Raw genomic sequence first — 22954 nt, forward strand, 5'->3', positions numbered from 1 at the left:
AACACACGGTGTCTTTAGCTCCCCCTTGGTGAATCCTTGTTCACTGCTTTCCGATTATAAGGCAAAGAAACCAGCACAAACAGGTTTTCTTAGATTTAAAGAAGAAAGATTGAAATTGATTAAAATTGAACTTAAACTCGAAAACGGTTAACACCTACGGCTACATGACATGGCCACGCTAGTATGCATACGCGATACACACATGCAAATAGAGACAGAAAAGAGCAGAAGAAAAATACAGTGGAAAAGTTTGAGGCAATCTCTGAAGAGTTTTTGTTCCAGTTCTTCAAGCTCACTGTAGAGTCCTCGATTGTAGGTAGATCTTGTTATCTGTAGGAGACCTTTCTCTCTTGGGGTTCATGTGTCTTCAGTGGATTCAGAGGCTTGTGAGAAAGAGATGGGAGCAGGCAGATAGGAGATGCTGTGGCGAGCCAGCCAGGAGAGATCTTCTCAGTCCAGGGGCATTCTGCTTTCTGCCCAAACTGTTTGTACAAATTCAAAAAACTCAGGTTGCCCAGCAGGTTATTCATGTGACCAGCTGGTTTGATCACGTCCGTTTGTGCATTCGGCCATCTTAGCAGTCAATCTGGAATGTGAGCTCCCCCACCTTCAGCGTCTGGTGATCAAAAGTCCATTGTGGGTTGAATGTGTCAGGGAATGGCTGCTTTGTCCTTCCAAACACTGTCTGTTAATATGCAAATGTCTTTTCCAGCCATGGCTGATCTGTTTAACAAGTCCTTTCTTCACTCCAGTCACAGTTTAAAATCAATGTTCATGACAAAATTAATGTGCCTCATTCTTGGCAGGTGGGGGCCTAGCATGACACTCCCTCTACACTGTCTCATCAAACATTCCCCAGGACAGGTACAGCACGAATTAGATGCAGAGTAAAACTGAGCGTGATCGTCAATGTACCACTGAATATGGGGCAAATTCGTATTGTGATTGAAACAGTTTATATAAGATCCTAACAATGGGTGAGGAGGGAGGAATTTAGTCCTGTCAGTTGGTACTGGCTCTGAACCTTGACCTCACAGATGAAAGACCTGTGTCTAAACTATAGATGGCATTGGCAACCAGCAAGACGCAGACAACCCAGAACAATAACCAACACATTTGTCTCAAAGTTGGGATAAAGAGGGTCAGGCTCCATTCAGTGATACATGGGAGACCATGAATAAATGTCAGTCATTATGTCACTAAATAAACTTGACTGCATCCAAAGCACTGCTGTCACATAGGAACTCGCCCCAAAACTCGCTCACCCACCACCCCTTCCCTAATTGATCTACAGTGGCTCCCGATCCACCAATGCTTCAACTGAAAAATTCACATCTTGTGTTCAAATCTCTCCATGTCCTCGCCCCTCATTATCTCTGTATCTTCCTCCAGCCTTACAATCCTACAAGATCCCTGCACTCTTTCAATTCTGGCCTCTTGCGCATCCCCAATTTCCATCACTCCACCATTAGCAGCTGTGCCTTTAGCTGCCGAAGCTGAAGAATTCCCTCCCTAGATCTCTCTACCTCTGCTTCCGGAGAGAGAAGGATTCGTGTGATTATGAGAAAGTGGGGGGTAGGTGGGATTGAGGTATATGGTGAGGAGATGAGGTCAGTTTCTAAAAGAGTGTTGGACATGTTTGGACAAACTATATTTATAAACTTCCCATCACCTGCCCAGCAACAACCACCCTTTCCATTAGAAGGAGACCATTCAGCCCACTGTACCCATGTTGAAAGAGCTGTCCAATTGTTTGCTGCACAGCCCTGCAAATTTCAGGTACTTATCCAATCGCTTTCGAAAGCTATTATTGAATCTGCTTCCACTGCCCTTTCAGGCAGTGCATTCCAGATCACAACAACTCACTCCATCGAAAACGAGATTCTACACACCTTTGCCCAATTATCTTAAATCTGTCCCCTCTGGTTACTGACCCTCCTGCCAATGGAAATAACTTCTTATTTACTCAATCAAAAACCGTCATATTCTTAAATCTCCCCTTAACCTTCTCTGCTCTAAGGAGAACAGTCCGTGCTTTTCCAATCTCTCCACGTAACTGAAGTCCATCTTCCCTGGTACCATTTCAGTACCCAGGCTCTGGACTTACTTTACATAATTTATACGCAAGACCCCATAACCCATCTAGCTGCTCTTTAATTCAAGCCTGGGATGTGGGCACCATAGGCAAGACTGGCAGTTATTGCCAATCGCTAGTTGCCCTAAACAACTGAGCGGCTTGCTCGGCCACTTCAGAGGGCATTTAAGAGTCAACCACGTTAGTGTGGGACTGGAGTCACTTGGATGCTGGGCTGGGTAAGGATGGCAGATTTCCCTTCCTAAAGGACATTAGTGAAGCAGTTGGGTTACAACAGCGTTCCAGCTCTTAATCTCACTCCAGTGACTAGACCCATCCCCTCCAACCCCCTTGGAAAGTTGCGAATGTGTAGATAGCAACATTACATAGGACCCTTAACATTGTAAAATACCAGAAAGCAATTCACTTTGCATTTAGCAAACAACGTTTGACACCAAGCCACATATGAGGACAAAAGAGCAAAAGCTCGGTCAAAGAGGTAGGTTTTAAGGAGCAACTTAAAGGAGGAGAGAGAGGTGGAGAGCTTTAGGGAGGGAATTGCAGAGCTTAGGGCCCAGGCAGCTGAAGACACAGCCGCCAATGGTGAAGCAATTGAAATGGAGGATGCGCGAGAGGCCATTTAAGCACGCGATGCTGGGATTGGCTTTAAGAGTGACTTACACCATTCTATTACGTTAAAGGAGCTATATGAATGTAGGTTGGTGCTGAATGCAACACTCCTCCCACTTTTGATCACAAATATAACTGTGCACATTTCCACAATGCTCGCAGCTCAGGTCTGCAGCTGAGATACTCGTGGCATGGCTGTTAGTTACTGTAGCAAACGATAAAAATCCAGCAGGAAACGGGAATTCGCCTTCCAAAAACTTCAAACTAATGGAATAGGCTGCCACCTGGTGGACTGAGTGCAACTGCAGCTCAACCAGACCAATACAAAGGCAGCAGATTTTGGAAAGGACTCCACAAGGTTGTGTCAAGGCCTGATGAAGTCCTTTATCGTTAAATTCCTACCTTATTTTCTTGGATTACCTATTGTTCCATATAAAACAGGGATTCATTTTACTGCCTGCAAATTTCTCCCCTCTGAAGGCATTGATTCTTGCTGGATATGAATTACCATAACTAGACGCTATCCAAGAATTTGCCAAGTGGCCATTCGTCACTGAGCCTGGGCAAACTATTCAACCATGGGGACCTAATGAAGCCCAGTCCTCGCCTCAACTGACAGCTGCACTATATGGCCTTGAACTGGACTTTGTGGATTTGAGTGCAGGCTGTGATGTTATCGGTCTGCCTCCATATCCCTCAGTGTTCCAAGAGTTCTGCCCGAGGAGTCAATGAGGGGCAGCCCAAGGCAGCAGCATGGGTTAACCCGTGCCAGTGGAATTAGAGGCTAGGAATCCTGCAGTGAATCACTCACCTCCTGACTCCCAAAGCCTGTCCACCATCTCCAAGGCACAAGTCAGGAGTGTGATGGAATATTCTCCACTTGCCTGGATGGGTGCAGCTCCAATAACACTCAAGAAGCTCGACACCATCCAGGACAAAGCAGCCCGCTTGATTGGCACACCATCCACAAACATTCACTCCCTCCACCACCGACGCACAGTGGCAACAGTGTGTACCATCTACAAGATGCACTGCAGCAACGCACCAAGGTTCCTTCGACAGCACCTTCCACACCCATGACCTGTACCAACTAGAAGGACAAGGGCAGCAAATGCATGGGAACACCACCACCTGCAAGTTCCCCTCCAAGCCACACACCATCCTGACTTGGAACTATCTCGCCGTTCCTTCACTGTCATTGGGTCAAAATCCTGGAACTCCCTCCCTAACAGCACTGGGGGTGTACCTACCCCAAATGGACTGCAGCGGTTCAAGAAGGCAGTTCACCACCACCTTCTCATGGATAATTAGGGAAGGGCAATAAATGCTGACCTAGTCAGCGATGCCCACATCCCATAAATGTATTAAAAAAAAAATCTGCATCTCTTTAGATCAAGTAATTAATTGGCAAATCATTTTCTGGGGCTGTTCTGCTTATACCTCGAGCTCTGTAATGTAATTTAACTACATCGGAATGTATTTCTTCCCATCTCTGAGTCTTGTTCTGTTTTTTTACAGTGATTTACTTCTGCAACATAGGGAATCAATGTGTAGCCAAAATCATTAATTGTGGCCTTGGATTTTACCTTGCAGAAAACATGACCTGTATTGGTGAGTTAGAACCTAAAGGTTTGACTTGAGGGGGGGTCCTTATTCCTCTTTTTAATTAAATGAATGGTCAGTCTGGTGATGGGCCTTCCCTTTGCCATGTCACAGGAATGATGAGAAGGCCGCTGATTGGCCACAAAGCCAACCTGCAGCTGAATGATATGATCTGCGGCTCCGTGGATAGCACTCTTGTCTCGAAGACAGAGGATTATGGGGTCAAGTCCCCTTCTAGAGATCTGATCCAGGCTTTCCTTCATGGGGCTGTATTTGTGTTGGAGGCAGGGCTCCTGGTGTCAGGTCAAAAAGGCAGGGGGAACCCCACCTCTGCCTTTTCGTGCCCCTCCTCCGCCCCCGGAGTGATCCTCCGGTCTTTTTGATTCAAAGTATCACAATCCGAGGGCCAGCAGCTCAGCAGTACCAGTAGTGCCACCGGGAGCGGTGGCCACTGCCGGTATTGCAGAGGCCTCGGACTCGGGGCCCAGTGGTGGAATCCCAGAACAGAGGTAGATGAGGTGGGGTTGCCGGGGCCAGTCCGGAAGGCCCCAGCGAGGGCGGTGGCGGGGTGGTCGTTTGGTCTAGTGGTAGGGGGGATCCTGGGGTGGATGGGGGGGGGTGGGTAAAGTGGTTCCTGGCCTGGGGTAAGGTGGTTCCCCCCACCCCAAGCCCGCGGGAAGGGTGCCTCATTTTACAAGGCATACCCCCACCTCCTCACCCTGCTGCTGGTGAGATCCTAGTGGCGGGAGGGGAAAAGGCCCCGTATAGGCCATTTAAGGGCCTCAATTGCCCTCTGGGCATATTCGCCTCCCCCCCACCCCCTCCCCCAGGATGATCACTGGACAACAGGGAGGCAATGGGCCCTCTGCCCCACCGCACCCATGCCACTCATCGTGATATTCTGTGACCCCTCCCACCGCCTTGAGGTTGGCGGGGGGGGGGGGGTGGGGGATGGGGGGAAGGTGCAGTAAAATCCCAGCCACGATGTGGTACCGAGGGAGCACTGCACTGTTGGAGATGCTGAATTTCAGAGTGGTTAAACTGAGTCCCAGTCTACCCATTCGGGTGGACGTAAAAAAAAAATCATATGGCACTATTTTGAAGAACATGGTGTTCTGGCCATTACTAATCCCTCAACCAAAATCACTTAAATAAACTGATTATCTGTTATCACATTCCCTCACTGTAACTCATTCCTTCCCAGGCACTCAAAACTGTGGAATTACTCAGTCTCCCAACTCTCCTCCTACAATCTTCAGACTCCTCTGGGCTTGACAATGAATGACTGCATGGTGTTGTAGATGCCCAGGATCCCACTTCCTGCAGGCCAGGAGTGCAAATGTCAAGTTCCGGCACATGTGTCTGTCCCTTCTTATTGGACTCCATTGGGCCCTTTAATTGTGAACAGTCCATTGAAAAAAAATGCTGATCTCATATGCTAGATTATTTAAAGTAAAGAAAAGATACAGGCTGTAAGTCCCAAAGACTGGCAGATCGTATCAAACAGCATGCCCCTTCCGTTGTTCGCAATGGGCAAGGTACAGGCTGTACCCAACTAGCCCGTGCTTGCAAAACTCAAAACACTGTCTAACATTAGACGTGATTCAGCGATTGGACAACATTTGCTAAATAATCCTCAGTGTGCTCAGAATTACGCTGAAAAACAATTTAAGATCATTAGAAGGGCTCGCAGTGTGCTGCATTTGCGTGTACTGAGATCTACATATATTAATACACAGGGCCCTGTTCTTTACAGACAGACAGAACATGTACACACATTGCGCCTGTTTCAGCTGAACAAAATAAGTGACAGCCGTTCGCTGGTTCATTCTTCAGGGCAATGCCTTGACCAATCAGAGTCAAGCTCTGTGTGTGCATGTTTTAAATTTCAAACAAAACTTGGCAGTTAATTATCAGTCACCGTAAACTGGTGCATTCTCCATGGCAATGCCTCGACCAGAGTTCACTTGTCAACCAATCAGCACTCTCTTTTCATACAGTATAAATTGTTGTTTTCCCTTACATTGGTTATTCTTGCGTGTTGTCTTGATGAATGCAAGACGAAAAGCTTCGACAACATGTCTCTATTTTCAGCAGTTATAAAGATAAGGCTGATTAGATTGATTGCTGGGACGGGAGGAGAGGCTGAGTAAATTGAAGTTTAGAAGAATGAGATATGATCTCACTGAAACGTCAAATATTCTTAGTGAGATGGACAGGGTAGATGGTGAGAGGCTGTTTTCCCTGTCTGGGGAACCAAAGAACATATGAACATACAAACTAGGAACAGGAGTAGGCCATTCGGCCCCTCGAGCCTGCTCCACCATTCTATAAAATCATGGCTGAGCTGTTTGTGGACACAACTCCACTTTCCTGCCTACCCCCGATACCCTTTGACTCCCTTGTTTGTCAAGAATCTGTCTACCTCTGCCTTAAAAAGGTTCAATGACCCCGCCTCCACCTCTTTCCGGAGAAGAGAGTTCCACAGGCTCACGGCACTCTGAGAGAAAAAAAATTCTCCTCATCTCTGTCCTAAGCCCCTTACCTTTAAACTCTGCCCCCCTAGTTTTAGTCTCTCCCACAAGGGGAAATGTCCTTTCAGCATCCACCCAGTCAAGGCTGCTTGGGATCTTATATGTTTCAATAAGATCACCTCTCATCCATCTAAACTCCAATGAATTCAGACCCAACCTGTCCAGCCTTTCCTCATAAGATAACCCTGGAATCAGTCATGAACCTTCTCTGAACTGCTTCCAATGCAATTATGTCCTTTCTGAAGTCAGGAGACCAAAACTGTACCCAACACTCTAGAAATGGTCTCACCAATGCCCTATAGAACTGTAGCAAAACATCTCTACTTTTATATTCCATTCCCCTTGCAATAAACAAATTGAAATTAAATTTAAATTAATTAAAATTGATTAGAATTAGGGGGCAGGGTCTCAGGAGAAATTTCTTCACTCAAAGGTTGTGAATCTTTGGAATTCTCTACCCCAGAGGCTGTGGATTCTCAGTTGCTGAGTATATTCAGAACTGAGATTGATAGATTTTGCACAGTAAGGGAATCACGGGATATGGGGATAGGGTAGGAAAGCAAAGTTGTGGTAGATGATTAGGTAGGATCTTATTGATTGGCGCACCAGGTTGTATGGCCTACTCCTGCTCCCATTTCTTATGTTCTTATATTTTTATTAAAGTCTGCCATATTCTTTCTCTTCATTTCAGATGACAATGAGTGCGGAGAGGTTAAAGCTACTGCATCGGCATTATGTGGCGTAAACACAGAATGTTACAATACATTCGGGAGTTTCTACTGCACCTGTAAGGCAGGATACTTCAACCATGCAGGAAAGACTAACTTTACCAGCCGGACAAACTGCCACGGTGAGAACACTATTACATCTGCTCTTTTAATGCTTTCCTTTGTGGTACAATAGGGCAGTTTGTCCATTTCAATGCACTTGGCATAGCTCAAAGGATGAAAGATGGGATTCAGCAGTTCCAGATATGCACCAGGAACACTGAATGAGAAAGCCTCCTCTCTCAATGTTGCTGCGTGTGATTACCTTTAGGATGTAACGAGTCTGAACCAATAATCATTTAAGGACCGCCATCTTTATCAATCTAACATAAAGTATTTCGCAAAACGTTAATCTCTGAGGAAGGTCAACAACTGCGCTGTTGTCAACCATATGTGATCTAATGGTGCTCTAGGCTCTGATTTCCCTCACTGACAACACATCAATCAATAAAACAGGCAGTATTGGAGGTTTTATTTCAGGAGAGGGTGACCCCTTTAAGAAATCAAACTCCCCTTGAGCCTGTGATTTAAATCACCGAGTATATGGGAACAATTCCACGGGAATCTGTCACCTTGTGGAACTCAGCTCAATTGACCTTCTTCATGGCTGAGCCGAGGCAATGAGTGTTGGAAGACTGTTTGACCATGGAAGCTTCGCAGCCCAGCCTCTTCCTCAATGACCCAAAAATCCACCTAACAATCAGAAGCAGGTTAATCCCTTGGCCAAATCTCCCCTCCCATTGAAGTCAATTGTAGTGCTCTGGCTGCTGAGATCACCTACCTGAGCACAATCCAAGCTCGCTACCTTCCTGAACTGTATGGTGATGTGCACACCACAGTTGACCAAAGTACCGGCCTCCATGCCCATGATTACCATCCAGTGCCACCCACTGGTGATATGGCTGGGCAGCCATCATAGATCCATTGATCTTTGGGGCACAGACGGAGGCCATTTGGCCCATCTAGATAGAAATTCAGTTCTCTTAAAGCCAATAGGACTCCAAGATGAATATCCAACCCATCATGTCTGTGAAAGAACAATCCGCATTGTCCCATTCCCCTTTCTCATTTCCCACTGTTGCAGCTTTCACGCTAACATGCCCGGCTCAATCTAAAGCTTTAATGAAGCTTGCCGACCTGTATTAATTCTATGCTTGGCACATTTTACCTGTTCAACAGTCTTGGCAAACTAGTTGGTATGGCAAGCTTGTGGGGCATTAGGTGGCACATGTTGATGAATGGCTTATGTGACACGAATGGCAAGCTGGGCGCAATTAACACACGTAACCTGGTACAGTTGGCTCAGTTGACATGGCATGGCATTGTTGTAATCTTAATATCACAAGGAAACACTTGCAAAAGTGTTGGAGCCTAGACTAATGGCAACATTGGCGAGCAGTTGATATAAGTGCATGGCTGACTGAGAAAACGCCAGTCAACAGGCGCTGCGGCTGGTTTAGTTAGTCTGTATGCATTGGTATATGCAGGTGGCATGGCTGACATTCTCTGCAGTTGGCAGTGATGCTTTGGGCATGATGCTTATTGAACACTTGGTTATTCCAATGGAACAAGATTCTTCCCAGGCGTTTTGGTTGGCTGAAGGGTTGGAAGTTGTGTTTGGAGATACCAGTAGTGAACGTTTATGTGTATGGTTTTGAGCAGAATAGTCTCTATTTCATTATCTCTCCCAGTTGTCCAGTTTTTCCCCAAATTTAGTAGGACAAGCACTCAAGATCCGATTGGAATTTTCACTGCACTGTAACAAAGATGCCTTGTTATTGAGTACAAGTTGTCCTGTAGCAGAATGATAGTTTGTATTCATGTGTAAACATTGCCCAGAGCAATTGATCCAATTCTAAAGTAAAAGTTGCCCATATCCAAAACAGGTTTTTCAACTTGGCCTCCATGTAGTCTAGAATGAGCTTTGCTGATATCACCTTCTTTTATGGTATACACCCCAAGCTCATTGATAACATTAATCTTATTCTCCAAGCCTTGTCTCCAAAGCTATTAAAGTAACATCGATGCTCAGATTCCACGATTGCTCTGTGTCCATGAATATGCCACATACTTGCCCCAGCACCATCTAACAATGAGCGATACCCTATCATTTGAACAAAATGGAGTGAGCTGTGTGCAAGTGTGAGAGGTAAGCTGGTGTGACCAGTCCATGGGGAGAGCTATTGGATTCGCAACTGAAAGTGTAGAATTATTGAGACTGCAGTCCTTTAGTGAGAATGTAGTGTCTCCTCTCAGTGACTGATGATAACATGCTATTTACCTGTGATATCCTGATAATTGTAGTTATTTGAAATGTGATCTGGTTTGCTGGCTTGTGATCCATCCTTCTGGATTTGGACAGCGATGCTTGTCTGGGCCTCAGTGATTGATCAAAGACATTGTCCATTCCTTCATCTTCCTCAACCAATTAACATATTAGGAAAAATAATTTCTTGCCTTCTATTTATCACAATAGTTATTTGTACCAGATTCTACTATGCCACTCTGATCAGATAGAGCTCACTTCTCAACTGCCTGAAGGACAGTAATGTGAAGGGAAGAGGAAGTTTCTAGATGCTGTCTCATGTTCAATGCCCATTGGTTGATCTGGCTTCATTCACAGCACTCAAATCTGTACAGACTTAAAATAGTGATGAGTTAACTTACCCGAAATATAGAATGAAAGCCATCCTTCAGAAACCCCTGTGGCAATAATCTAATATACCACAACTCCCAACATGACATACATTGCCAATGGCCCCTTTTTGAAGCTCCTTCTCTATGACATACTATCTCAACAACAGTGCTGATAATGAGCTTATTCTTTGCTCTTTGTTGAGCATTTGACAGGATTGCAGTAACACTACATGGAGTCTGAGGATACCAGAATGACTGCAAATTGATGCCAGGATATCCCTGAATGGCTTGGTACCAATAGGCCTATTCTTAATTGTCTTTCTTGACTCTAGTCCTTTTCCATTTGCTTCTTTGTATTTTTCCCATCTTAACCTTAAAGTATTGTCAGGCAAACCCCCTCACCTGCCATGACTGAGGCACACATAATTTCACCACATGAACATTAAAACTTAAAATTGCAAACCCCTGACTGGAAACACATTTGCATAGTAACAGACAGTGTTGGAACAAAGGGATCCAGTCTTCTGCTTCCCCAATACACAGAAGAGACCTGGTCAAACCAGTCGGTCACGTGATCACCTGCTGGCCAACTAGGCCACTTTAAACTGGAAAAACAGATTTTGAACTGAGAAAGCCATGTGATCCTAGAACGGAAAGCTGTTTTCTCTTGGACTGAGAACATCTCCCTTCTGTCTGCCCTCATTTCACTCTCATCAGCTTCAGAAACCATTGAAGACACGTAAACTCAAAGAGAGAAAAGTCTCCTATGTGAACAAGGTTTAAGAAGAATACTGGGCCCAAACGAAACGCAAGACACATATCTTCAATCAAGGACTAGAATGAGCTTGAAAAATAGTAACAAGATAGTGCCTCAAGCTGTTCTACTTATCTTTTCTTCTGCTCTTTTCTGTCCCTATTTGCATGTGTGTATCACCTGTGCAAGCTAGTGTGGGCATGTCATATATCCGTAGGCATTAACCATATTAGGGCTTAAGCTTAAGCTTCAAAAACATTTCATCTTCTTTAAACCAAAGAAAGCCTGTTTGTGCTCATTTCTTTCCCTTATAATTGGAAAGTTGTGAACAAGGATTTGCACTGCAGGCAAATGACCATGAGGTCTGCTTATCCGAGACTTTCGTTGGAAAGTTAGAAGACTCAGGGAATGAATTAATTGGATTTTCCCGAGCTGAGGCTCAGTGAGCTGACCCTGTATTGCAAGAGCTAGCACAGGCTGCCCAGTCTGAAAGTGAAGGAGAGGGAGTCCCAGACTGCTATTAGTCAAAGAATGAGGTACTGATGAGGAAATGGAGTTCTCCTCACAGACCTGAGAGCAAGGATTGGACAGTACTTCACCAGTTAGTGGTGCCACAGAGATACCGGAGAGAAATATTAAGAAGGGCCCACGAGACTACAGTGGCTGTACATGCTGGTATACGAAAGACCAAAGCCTGCATAAGACAGCAGTTTGACTGGCCAAATCTCCGCAAAGATGTGGTGGAGTACTGCAGGAGTGGCCACATGTGCCAGGTTGAGAGGAAACCCCAACCGACCGTGAAACATGCACCCACAAGTCCTGTACCGGTGTTAGGAGGACCCTCCAGCAGAGGGCTGGTGAACTGTAAGGGTCCCCACCCAGAACAAAAAGGGACAGGCAGGCACAAGGCTGGCAAAAGGTTAGACAGGGAAGGGAAAAAAGTGAACAAGAGGGCAGGTTAAAGAAAGTCCGGGCAGAATCCTAGATGAAAACTCCTCCCATCCGGTCAACCAACCCTGAAAAATGTGAAACATTAGACCCCACGTCCTCCTGTGTAAATGCAGACAGTAGAAGCACCCACCAGAGTTGCGAACAGCATTTACAGCAACCTGCCGAGACAAAGAGAGACCTCTAGGGGGCAGAGAAACCACGAGGGTGATGCCTCACCTAGTCAAGGTGTCACAGGAGAGTGCAGTTAAGTCTGCACAAATAACTGCAGGTAGGAATCTCCAGAGAACAAAGGGGAGAGTAACAAATACTCCTCCCCCACAGTCAGAGGCAAAGGGAACTACACATCCCCTGAAGTGAAAAGTTTTTGCATGACTCAGAGTTCAGAATTGACCCACCCACTACTAACTCTCCTGAAAAAAAGGATAATTAAAGCAGCCCTGGCACCCAGAAAAGACCATTTTCAATGAGCTTTACGATTGGTGAATGAATGGAAATGAATCTGTATCTTATATTTCTCTCAAACTCTGTAATGAAATGTGCTGTTTTTCTTCAAATCACATTTCATTCCCTTGAGTGTGAAGGCGTCAGGCAAATCCCCCCTCACCTGCCAAGACTGAGGCACACATGATTTCACCACATGAACATTAAAACTTAAAATTGCAAGCCCAGGACTGGAAACACATTTGCATAGTAACAGACAGTGTTGGAACAAAGGGATCCAGTCTTTTTCTTCCCCAATACACAGAGGAGACCTGGTTAAACCAGTCGGTCATGACCTGCTGACCAACTAGGCGACTTTAAACTGGAAAAACAGATTTTGAACTGAGAAAGCCATGTGATCCTAGAACGGAAAGCTGTTTTCTCCTGGACTGAGAACATCTCCCTCCTCATCTCACTCTCACCAGCTTCAGAAACCATTGAAGACACATAAACTCAAAGAGAGAAAAATCTCCGACGTGAACAAGGCTTAAGAAGAATACTGGGCCCCGACGAAACGCAAGACCATATCTTCAATCAAGGACGAGAGCTAGCTCGAAAAACAGCAACAAGATATTGCCTCAAGCTGGTCATCTTGTCTTTTCTTCTTTTCTGTCCCTATTTGCATGTGAGTATCATGTGTGCAACCTAGTGTGGGCGTGTCGTATATTCATAGGCGTTAACTGCAACACTGACCACTCCCTGGTGTGCAGCAAAGTTAGACTCAAACCAAAGAAGCTGCATCACTCCAAGCAGAAGGGCTGCCTGCGCATCAACACTAAAAAAAATTCCTATCCACAGCTGTTACATAAGTTTCTAAATTCACTTGAAAAAGCCCTTCCAAACACTCCTCCAGGGGATGCAGAGACCAAGTGGGCCCACATCAGAGACGCCATCTATGACTCAGCAATGACCACCTTTGGCAAACGTGAGAAGCAGAATGCAGACTGGTTTCAATCTCACTTTGAAGAGCTGGAACCTGTCATAACCGCTAAGCGCACTGCACTGTTGAACTACAAGAAAGCCCTCAGTGAGTTAACATCCGTAGCACTTAAAGTAGCCTGAAGCGCTGCACAAAGAACAGCCAGGCACTGTGCAAATGACTACTGGCAACACCTATGCAGTCATATTCAGCTGGCCTCTGACACCGGAAGCATCAGAGGAATGTATGATGGCATTAAGAGAGCTTTTGGGCCAACTATCAAGAAGATCGCCCCCCTCAAGTCTAAATCAGGGAACACGATCACTGACCAACGCAAGCAAATGGACCGCTGGGTTGAGCACTACCCAGAACTGTATCCAGGGTAAATGTTGCACTGATACCACCCTCAATGCAGCCCAGTCTCTGCCAGTCATGGATGAGCTGGACGAACAGCCAACAAAATCGGAACAGTGATGCCATTGATTCTCTAGCCAGTGGAAAAGCCCATGGAAAGGCGGCATTACCCCTGAAATAATCAAGAGTGCCAAGCCTGCTATACTCTCAGCACTCCATGAACTGCTTTGCCTGTGCTGGGATGAGGGAGCAGGACCAGAGGACATGCGCGAAGCCAATATCATCACACTCTATAAAAACAAAGGTGACCGCGGTGACTGCAACAACTACCGTGGAATGTCCCTGCTCAGCATAGTGGGGAAAGCCTTTGCTCGAGTCGTTTTAAACCGACTCCAGAAGCTGGCTGAGCGTGTCTACCCTGAGGCACAGTGTGGCTTTTGAGCAGAGAGATCCACCATTGACATGCTGTTCTCCCTTCACCAGCTAAAGGAGAAATGCCGCAAACAACAGATGCCCCTCCACATTACTTTCATAGATCTCACCAAAGCCTTTGACCTCATCAGCAGACGTGGTCTCTTCAGACTACTGGCAAAGATCGGATGTCCACCAAAGCTAATAAGTATCATCATCTCATTCCATGACAATATGAAAGGCACAATTCAGCATAGCGGTGCCTCATCAGACCCCTTTCCTATCCTGAGTGGTGTGAAACAGGGCTGTGTTCTCACACCTACACTGTTTGGGATCTTCTTCTCCCTGCTGCTCTCACATGCATTCAAGTCTTCAGAAGAAGAAATTTTCCTCCACACAAGATCAGATGGCAGGTTGTTCAACCTTGCCCGTCTAAGAGCAAAGACCAAAGTACGGAAAGTCCTCATCAGGGAACTCCTCTTTGCTGACGATGCTGCATTAACATCTCACACTGAAGAGTGTCTGCAGAGACTCATCGACAGGATTGCGGCTGCCTGCAACGAATTTGGCCTAACCATCAGCCTCAAGAAAACGAACATCATGGGACAGGACGTCAGAAATGCTCCATCAATATCGGCGACCATGCTCTGGAAGTGGTTCAAGAGTTCACCTACCTAGGCTCAACTATCACCAGTAACCTGTCTCTCGATGCAAAAATCAACAAGCGCATGGGAAAGGCGTCCGCTACTATGTCCAGACTGGCCAAGAGGGTGTGGGAAAATGGCGAACCGACACGGAACACAAAAGTCTGAGTGTTTCAAGCCTGTGTCCTCAGTACCTTGCTCGACGGCAGCAAGGCCTGGACAATGTATGTCAGCCAAGAGCAACGTCTCAACTCATTCCATATTCGCTGCCTCCGAACAATCCTTGGCATCAGGTGGCAGGACCGTATCTTCAACGCAGAAGTCCTCGAGGCGGCCAAAATCCCCAGCATATACACCCTACTGAGCCAGCGGCACGTGAGATGGCTTGGCCATGTGAGCCGCATGGAAGATGGCAGGATCCCCAAGGACACATTGTACAGTGAGCCCGTCACTGGTATCAGACCCACCGGCCGTCCTTGTCTCCACTTTAAAGACGTCTGCAAATGCGACATGAAGTCCTGTGACGTTGACCACAAGTTGTGGGAGTCAGTTGCCAGTGATCGCCAGAGCTGGCGGACAGCCATAAAGGCAGGGCTAAAGAATGGCAAATCGAAGAGACTTAGCAGTTGGCAGGAAAAAAGACAGAAGTGCAAGGAAAGAGCCAACTGTGTAACAGCCCTGACAACCAATTTTATCTGCAGCACCTGTGGAAGAGTCTGTCACTCTAGAATTAGCCTTTATAGCCACTCCAGGCACTGCTCCACAAACCATTGACCACCTCTAGGCGCTTACCCATTGTCTCTTGAGACAAGGAGGCCAAAGAAAGAATTGTATTAGAGTTTAAGTTTAAGGTTTAATAAATTTCATCTTTCTTTCGACCAAAGAAAGCCTGTTTGTGCTCATTTCTTTGCCTTATAATTGGAATGTTGTGAACAAGGATTCACAAAGGGGGAACTCAAAACACAGTGTTTAAAATTAAACCCTGTTACAATAAGCCCAGGTGAAGATAGTAACAGACCCCTAGACACCTTTCACACCTGGTCATTACACTATCCTCTTTTCTTATCTTCTAAACTAGTTGTTCTTATTGCATAACAACACGTTGCTTACATAACAACATTTACCTACGTTAGTTAGCTGTCTGAAACACTTTGAAAGGTTTCACAGAGACATGTCAAGACACTAATGCAAATATGTTCTGGTCTGCTGTAAACCATATTTACAGTAAGTACTGTGAGGTCCTTGGACGGAATGTGTGTGCCAAGGCAATGGCAGGGATACACCCATTAACTAATGGCACGAAGCCTGAATTCAGTTCCCTTCTATGATGTTTGTAGTATTAATTGATATGGAGTTAAAATATAAACCATCGCAATGCTAAGTTATTTCCCACAACCTCAAAACTTCTTAGCTCACTCAGACTTTGTTTCATCTTATCACCTAATCATTATTTAATTCATTTCACCTTCATTTTAACTCTTTTTCAATCTTGCTCGATGGACCTTGGCCCCTCTCCTAGCACACAAAGCTATCACACACATTGATAGATCAAACTACACAAGCTTCAAACTGAGAGAATGCTAAATGGAAACGCTGGAACCATCATCAACAACCAGCAAAATGCCCGAAGCACATTCAGAGAGAAATGGATGCAGTGTTACACCCATGTAGTGACAATTAGGGTCTTCGGTTCAGCTTTCAAATGTTGCTGGAGCTGGGTGCATAGTGTAATTCCCTTGTTCCCTTGTCTTGCTTCCCACCACTGTTACCAGTGGGACTATCTCAACACCCATAACACCAAGTGGAATAGCAGCTCCTTAGAGTGACCCAGAGGCTGCCCAGTCAATCCGTGATCCAACATCTTCAAACATCAAACAAGTCCCCAATTGAATATAGTCCACAGCACAATATTGATGAGCGTCATTGGTCCTTTTAGCAGTTGAGAGGTGTTCTGTCATATCACTATTGGCAATTACAGAATGATCAAGCATCTAACTTATCAAATCTCCACCAAATGGTTAAAACTTAAAAGTTTCTAGTGACCCTAATTGATCCATTCCTTGTTACTCTTTTGATTACCCAATCCGCATCCAGCCCACTGGCAGGCTCTCAAATGTACTGGATTGATCACTAGCTGTCAGCACATAGAGATGAGACTCTACAGAGGAGAATGAGGGGGCTGTAACACAATGTAGAGAATGGATAATATTCACATGTCCATTTCATATTTATTACAGAAAATAATGAATGTTTCCAAAATCCACCAGTATGTGGGCCAAATACAATATGTTATAATACAGTGGGGAGTTTCTACTGTCTCTGCCAGAAAGGATTCATCACATCATCAGGATTAACTAACTTTACAGATGATAATACAGGGTGTATAGGTAAGAATCTTACTGGGCCCTTTCAAAGCTTGATATCCCTGTGCCAAGCCGAGAGAGAGTTAGGTTATGTATTGTTGGGCATGCCGGGTGTAAATAATTCTGCTCAACATGTTTGGAACTATCTGCCTGTTCATGAAGGAAATAGATTTGGATGGTCTGAATAGTGTTGGTGAGCTCAGGCCCAAGCAGAATATGTTAGACGCTGGAACTGAATACAAAGTCAAAGATACAGAAACAGCCACTGTTCTACCCATTAGGAACAAAGCATGCAGCAACAGTAAGGCAACAACAACTTACATTTATATAGCACCTTTAATGCAGTAAAGCATCCCAAGACACTTCACAGGAACGCTATCAGACTAAAATTTGACACCGGGCTACTTAAGGAGACAGTAGGAAGCTTGGACAAAGAGGTAGGTTTTAAGAAGCATCTTAAAGGAGGAGAGAGAGGTGGGGATGCAGCGAGGTTCAGGGAGGGAATTCCAGAGCTCAGGCAGCTGATAGCAAGGCTGCCAATGGTGGAGCAATTAAAATTTTGGATAAGCAGGAGGCCAGGAAAGGAAGCACAGAGACCTCAGAGAGTTGTGGGGCTGGGGGAGGCTACAGAGATAAGGAAGGGTGAGACCATGGAGGTACCTGTAAACAAGGATGAGAATTCCAAAACTGAGGCTGGACTGGGAGCCAATGTAGGTCAGCGGGCACTGGGATGATGGGTAAGCGGGACTTAACTGGTGTGAGTTAGGATAGGAGGCAACAGAGATTTGGGTACAAGGTGGGAGACAACCCAGGATAGCAGGGCAACAAAGGCATATATGAGAGTTTCAGCAGCAGATGAGCTGAGGCAGGGGCAGAGATGGGAGATGTTACACAGTTGGAAGTAAGCCATCTTGCTCAAGAGTGTATCCGTATCTAGTTTAGATCTATGATGTAGGTTAGCCAGTAAAAGCAGGTATCCAGGTCTCCCTCTCCTGGGAAGACTATTCCCAAAACATTTCTTGTTGTCACTGATACATTGGAATTCTAAAATGCCACAGCTCAATTCAAAGACACCAGCTACATTCATATAATGGTGAAGATGGATCAGTAACTCCCAGTGCTATTTACACTGGACATAATGAAAGTATTGGGTCAACAGTTTTAGCAGTGGGAAGTTAACCTTGCAATGGTTCAGCTAGCTAGGCCAGATTGTGATGGTTTTTATTCGCTGATGTCAATCAGCAAGGTGAGAAAACGGAAAGACCGGCCGGGGTCCCTGCTCCTGATCACTACCCGCAGTCCCCTGCTGGAAATGTGGTTCTATCAGTGTCAGCTGAAGGGAGGGGTGGGATTGGCAGTGAGGCCAAATAGCCTGTCTAGGCCCCTACATCAAGAATGACCACTTGAGCGCGATAATGGAGACCGCAGAACCAAATGCAGGAAGAATCAACTCCCTGAGAAGAAGAGATGGGGAAATGGAGAAAATTGACAGAAAAAGGAGAAAAAAATGAAATGAGGCCTCTAATGCAGCTCTAATGGCCATAAATCTAACATTGGTGATATTGAGAATACTTAGTGTCACTCTTGTACTGACCTGGCTGGTTAGATTGCTGAGAAATTCTTCAGCTTTGTATTAATTTTTTTTTGGTAGAGCAACCTTTTACATTGACTAGGCCAATTCATCCAACACTGGGTTCATAGAGCTTAAGCAAATGTTATAGATGAATGTTTCTGATGAGTAAGGTTCTTCATATTCATACACTGGTACATTCTGAAGCCATTTATGATTGTCGACATGCTGTTGGGGAGAAAGGAAAGGCTGATAATTGTGTTTTCTTTGTTTTGGATTCGGCTGCCATTTGGCTAGTTTCCATAGTAACATGCCCAGTGTTCCATGCATGGGCCTTGCTTACTTCTCATGTTAGCTTTGCAGCCCTCGAGGAGATGGATTCTAATCTTTTGGGTTTCAAGCCAAGGACTTTGCCAATTGAGTAAATACAGCTAGAGAGTTACAAAGAGAATTGTAATGTGAGGATTTGTTAGATGACTGATCTGCAGTTAGGTTTTGACTGGCCTAAATTGGCTTGTAATCCGTGCAAAAGTTATCATCATCAAGCTGGAAACTGCATGAATGGAATCGGTTCTGAATGAGATGCTGACTCAAGGTGATATATGAATGTGCTTGCTGATAATTAGGTCGTCTTGTAATGGTTACACAACTAATGCAGGAGACAGGGAGGCCTTGAGTTAATTTGAAGAAATGGCATTTGTGTTTGTGTTGCTTTTGCCAGTGGTGACGAAATGGTGATGCTTCTAAGAATGAGTGAGATAGCTTTGGTCTGCTTTGCAGTGAAAAAGTTGCAATGTTCTGAACCAATCTAAAGGCCAGGATTTCACAAGAGGCGGTGCACCCCCGCCCCACCCCCCCCCCCCCCCCCTCCCCATGCCTCCTCCCCTCCTCACTGGTTGGAAAGTCGGGGTGAGCCTGTCTCCGCCGGCCTGGAAGTCACAAACATATTTAATGGTTCTCAGGCAATTAAACTGCCTGCAGTTGTGGCTTCTGCCCCTCTATGACAGGATGTCCCACCTCCGAGCTGCCAGCCAATCAGCAGGCCCCAGACCCCAGCCAGCGATGGAGAACAAAATACGTGGGGTTGGGGCTCACCAGCACCAATTAGTGCCAGGCCCCGGCGAAAGGGAGGTCGATTGCGAGGGTGGGGGTGATGGTCCAGCAGGCAGTGGCCACTCAGGGGGCTGCTCCATGGGGCACAGGTTTGCCTGAACAGGAGAGTTCCCCCGCCCAACCCCCCCCCCCCCCCCCACCACCCCCGCAGCCTGCAAGGAGACCACCAGGTTTAACTGGGTGGCCTCCAGGTAGTGAAGAGCCCATTGCCTTGGATATAATACGAGCAATTGTCCTAAGGGCAGGTGGGCTGTCTGCCACCTCCCCCACCAATGGTAAAATACCCACAGGAGGGTAGGCACCCCCGGTCATACCACCCGATTTCACAACGCCCGCCTCCCAACCCGCTGCTGGAGACTGGGGGTTGGTAGTGGTGATGGGTGGTGGGTGTAAAGTTCTGACCTAAATCTCTATTGCTGTTGGTATGCTGCTGGGTAGATGGTATCCATGTTGTCATTGAACCACCTGTCACGTCATAGTCCTCAAATCAGCAATCCACTCCATGAGCATCTTGGTGGTTGGGGCCACATTCAAATCGACTGTGATTATAGCTGTTAATTGAAATAAATAATTGTGCTGGGGATCGTCTACTGTCTAAAGGAGTACTACAATTAGTTTTTAAATATTCCTTTCTGGAAAGTACCAGTGAGTGAATGCTATGTGAAGACAGTATCAGTCCCTTGCCTCCTACATACGCAGAGCCAACTAGCTTGTTAACACTTACTGGTGAAGCTCACACATGGCAGATTGTCATTGGGTTGGGATACTGGATGCGTTTTTGGAAAACGTCACTGGGGAAAGACAAGGAGAAAAGAAATTGGTGACCAGAGGACCTTCTCTCCATGTTCTTGATATGAACAGAAGAAATAGAAGCAGGGGCAGGACATTCGACCCCTCAAGCCTGCTCCACTATTTAATAAGATCTTGACTGAACCTCAACCTCTTTCCCACCCAATCCACAACTGTCTTGAGTGCATTCTATGAATTTGTCCTCCAAACTACTTTTGCCGATTTGATTTTCCCAGTCAATATGAAAATTGACGGCTCCCACAATTATTGCATTGCCTTTGTCATATCACCACTATGGTGTTGGTGGTGTTATGTTCCCTGTGATTCAGAAGCTAGAGCTGGACTGAAAGGTGATCAGGAAGTCGAGGTGCTCAGGGTCAATTGTAAGTCTGTTTTGCATTCCAGATATCAATGTGTGCAAGTTACACCCATGTGGCTCCAATGCAATGTGCATCAATTTGCCTGGTTCTTTCAACTGCATCCATAAGAAGGGATTTGTCTCAAACACTGGGAAATCTACCTTTAGATATAAAACACAGACTCACTGTTGAGGTAAAGAATGTTCTGCTGCAGGAGCAACATACAGAAATTCACCCGTTTTACAGTAAATGCACAAAGTGCTCACAAAGTGCATTCACAATAGATCGAGTACACTGAATCAAGATTAAGATTAAAAATTGCCTTCTCAATCAATGGAAACATATTACAGAGCTATGGGGAAAGAGTGGTGGAGTCAGAAAAATTGAATCACTCTTTTAGAGAGCTGGCACAGGCATGATGGGCTGAATGGCCTCCTTTTGTATTGCAAGATTCTATGATTCTATGATGAATTGTCCTGTGTAGAAATGTATCATTCACACTGGGAGAAAACTAAAATGGACCGTGATGGGTTTGGGGATATAGAAGGCCATTAGAAGACATGAACCCAAGGATGAGAGAACTCAATAATCATTGCTAACAGAAGAAATTATAAATTTGTTTGCACCCCAAAAGACATAGGGGTTGGATTATCTTTATGTAAAGCAATTGAGCTTTAAACTCACCTCTGATGTCTCCCCTCAACAATCTGCCGCTTCTCACTGTCTAGCAGGAGGAATGGACAATTGAATGAGAGACTAAATGATGTTTGGCCCCTAATGGGAGACACCACCTTCAGGAGGGGAGAAACATTGGCCCAAAAAGTACCCACTGCCCATGGCGGCTGTACCTTCAGCTGCCAGGATCCTAAGCTTTGAAATTCCCTCCCTAAACTTCCCCACCTCTATTTTATGACATTCCTTAAAACCTACCTCTTTGACCAAGGTTTTTGTTATCTTCCCTAATATCTCCTATGTGATTTGGTGTCAAATGCTGTTTGATAACACTCCTGTGAAGCACCTTGGCTCATTTTACTACATTAAAGGTGCTATATAAATAAAAGTTGTTGTTGTCATTGGTAGCTCCTCCCAGCAGGTCACTTGCTGTACACACTGCTGAATGGGGTTAAAGTTCTCTGAGTTTGACTTCTCCAGATACTGAACCACAGTACAAGAGGTAAATGTTATAGGAACCTCTCTTCAAGCAGAAGCTAGGACAGGACTGAGAGATGATCAGAAAGTGAAGGATTATAAGGATTATAAGACTGATTTTTATTCCAGATATCAATGAGTGTTTGACAAATCCATGTGGCCCAAATCTAACTTGCACCAATGTACCGGGGGATTACTACTGCACCTGTAAGGAAGGATTTGTCTTTATCAATCAAACAAAGCTTCAGTGCCAAGGTAAAGACTTCACTTTCCATCAAAAGGAAGCACAAATTATTTTTTTAAAAGAGCTTGCATTTATATAGCACCTTTCATGACATCCCAAAGCATTTTACAACTAATGAAGTACTTTTCAAAGTGTTATAATGTAAATGACGCTGCAGCCAATTTATGCACAGCAAGCACTCACAAACAGTAATGTAATAATGACCACATAATCTATTTTGGTGATGTTAATTGAAGGGTAAAGATTGGCCAGAATACCAGGGAGAACTCCGTAGTGCCATGGGAGCATTTACATCCACCTGAGACGGCAGACTTGGCCTCGGTTAATGTCTCCTTCAAAAGGAAGCACAACACTCTCTCAGTACTGCACTGAAGTGTCAGCTGAGATAATGTGATCACGTTCCCGGAGTGGGACTTGAACCCACAACCTCTGATTTAGTAGTGAGTGTGTTAGTTTTCAGCCCCAGTTTTACTTATGCCAGGAAAAGTAATTGAGCTGTAAGGGTTATATTATTGAGCTATTTCTAGTGCAGCCTAAAACATAATGGAGGAAGTGTCAACAGTCCATATGCTAATTTATTTTCCCTTCCAAGAACTACTCCTGGTTAAAG

At 45.3% G+C, this 22954-nt stretch overlaps 1 protein-coding gene across 8 annotated transcripts in view; it reads left to right on the forward strand.

Moving 5' to 3' along the window:
• The window catches only part of LOC137355614 (adhesion G protein-coupled receptor E1-like), a 79787-nt gene that overhangs the window by 18457 nt on the left and 38376 nt on the right, over positions 1 to 22954 (forward strand). For 4 of the 8 annotated variants that reach the window (XM_068020945.1, XM_068020949.1, XM_068020948.1 and 1 more), the window contains exons 2-5: positions 4223 to 4315; positions 7532 to 7690; positions 16995 to 17144; positions 22230 to 22355. In XM_068020945.1, coding sequence (XP_067877046.1) covers positions 4223 to 4315; positions 7532 to 7690; positions 16995 to 17144; positions 22230 to 22355 — 528 coding nt within the window. The remainder of the gene's footprint in view (positions 1 to 4222; positions 4316 to 7531; positions 7691 to 16994; positions 17145 to 22229; positions 22356 to 22954) is intronic. The other 4 variants (XM_068020950.1, XM_068020953.1, XM_068020946.1 and 1 more) reach the window with 3 other exon arrangements.

The sequence above is a fragment of the Heterodontus francisci genome, chromosome 43, assembly GCF_036365525.1.
Source record: "Heterodontus francisci isolate sHetFra1 chromosome 43, sHetFra1.hap1, whole genome shotgun sequence".
NCBI classification, from domain to species: Eukaryota; Metazoa; Chordata; class Chondrichthyes; order Heterodontiformes; family Heterodontidae; genus Heterodontus; species Heterodontus francisci.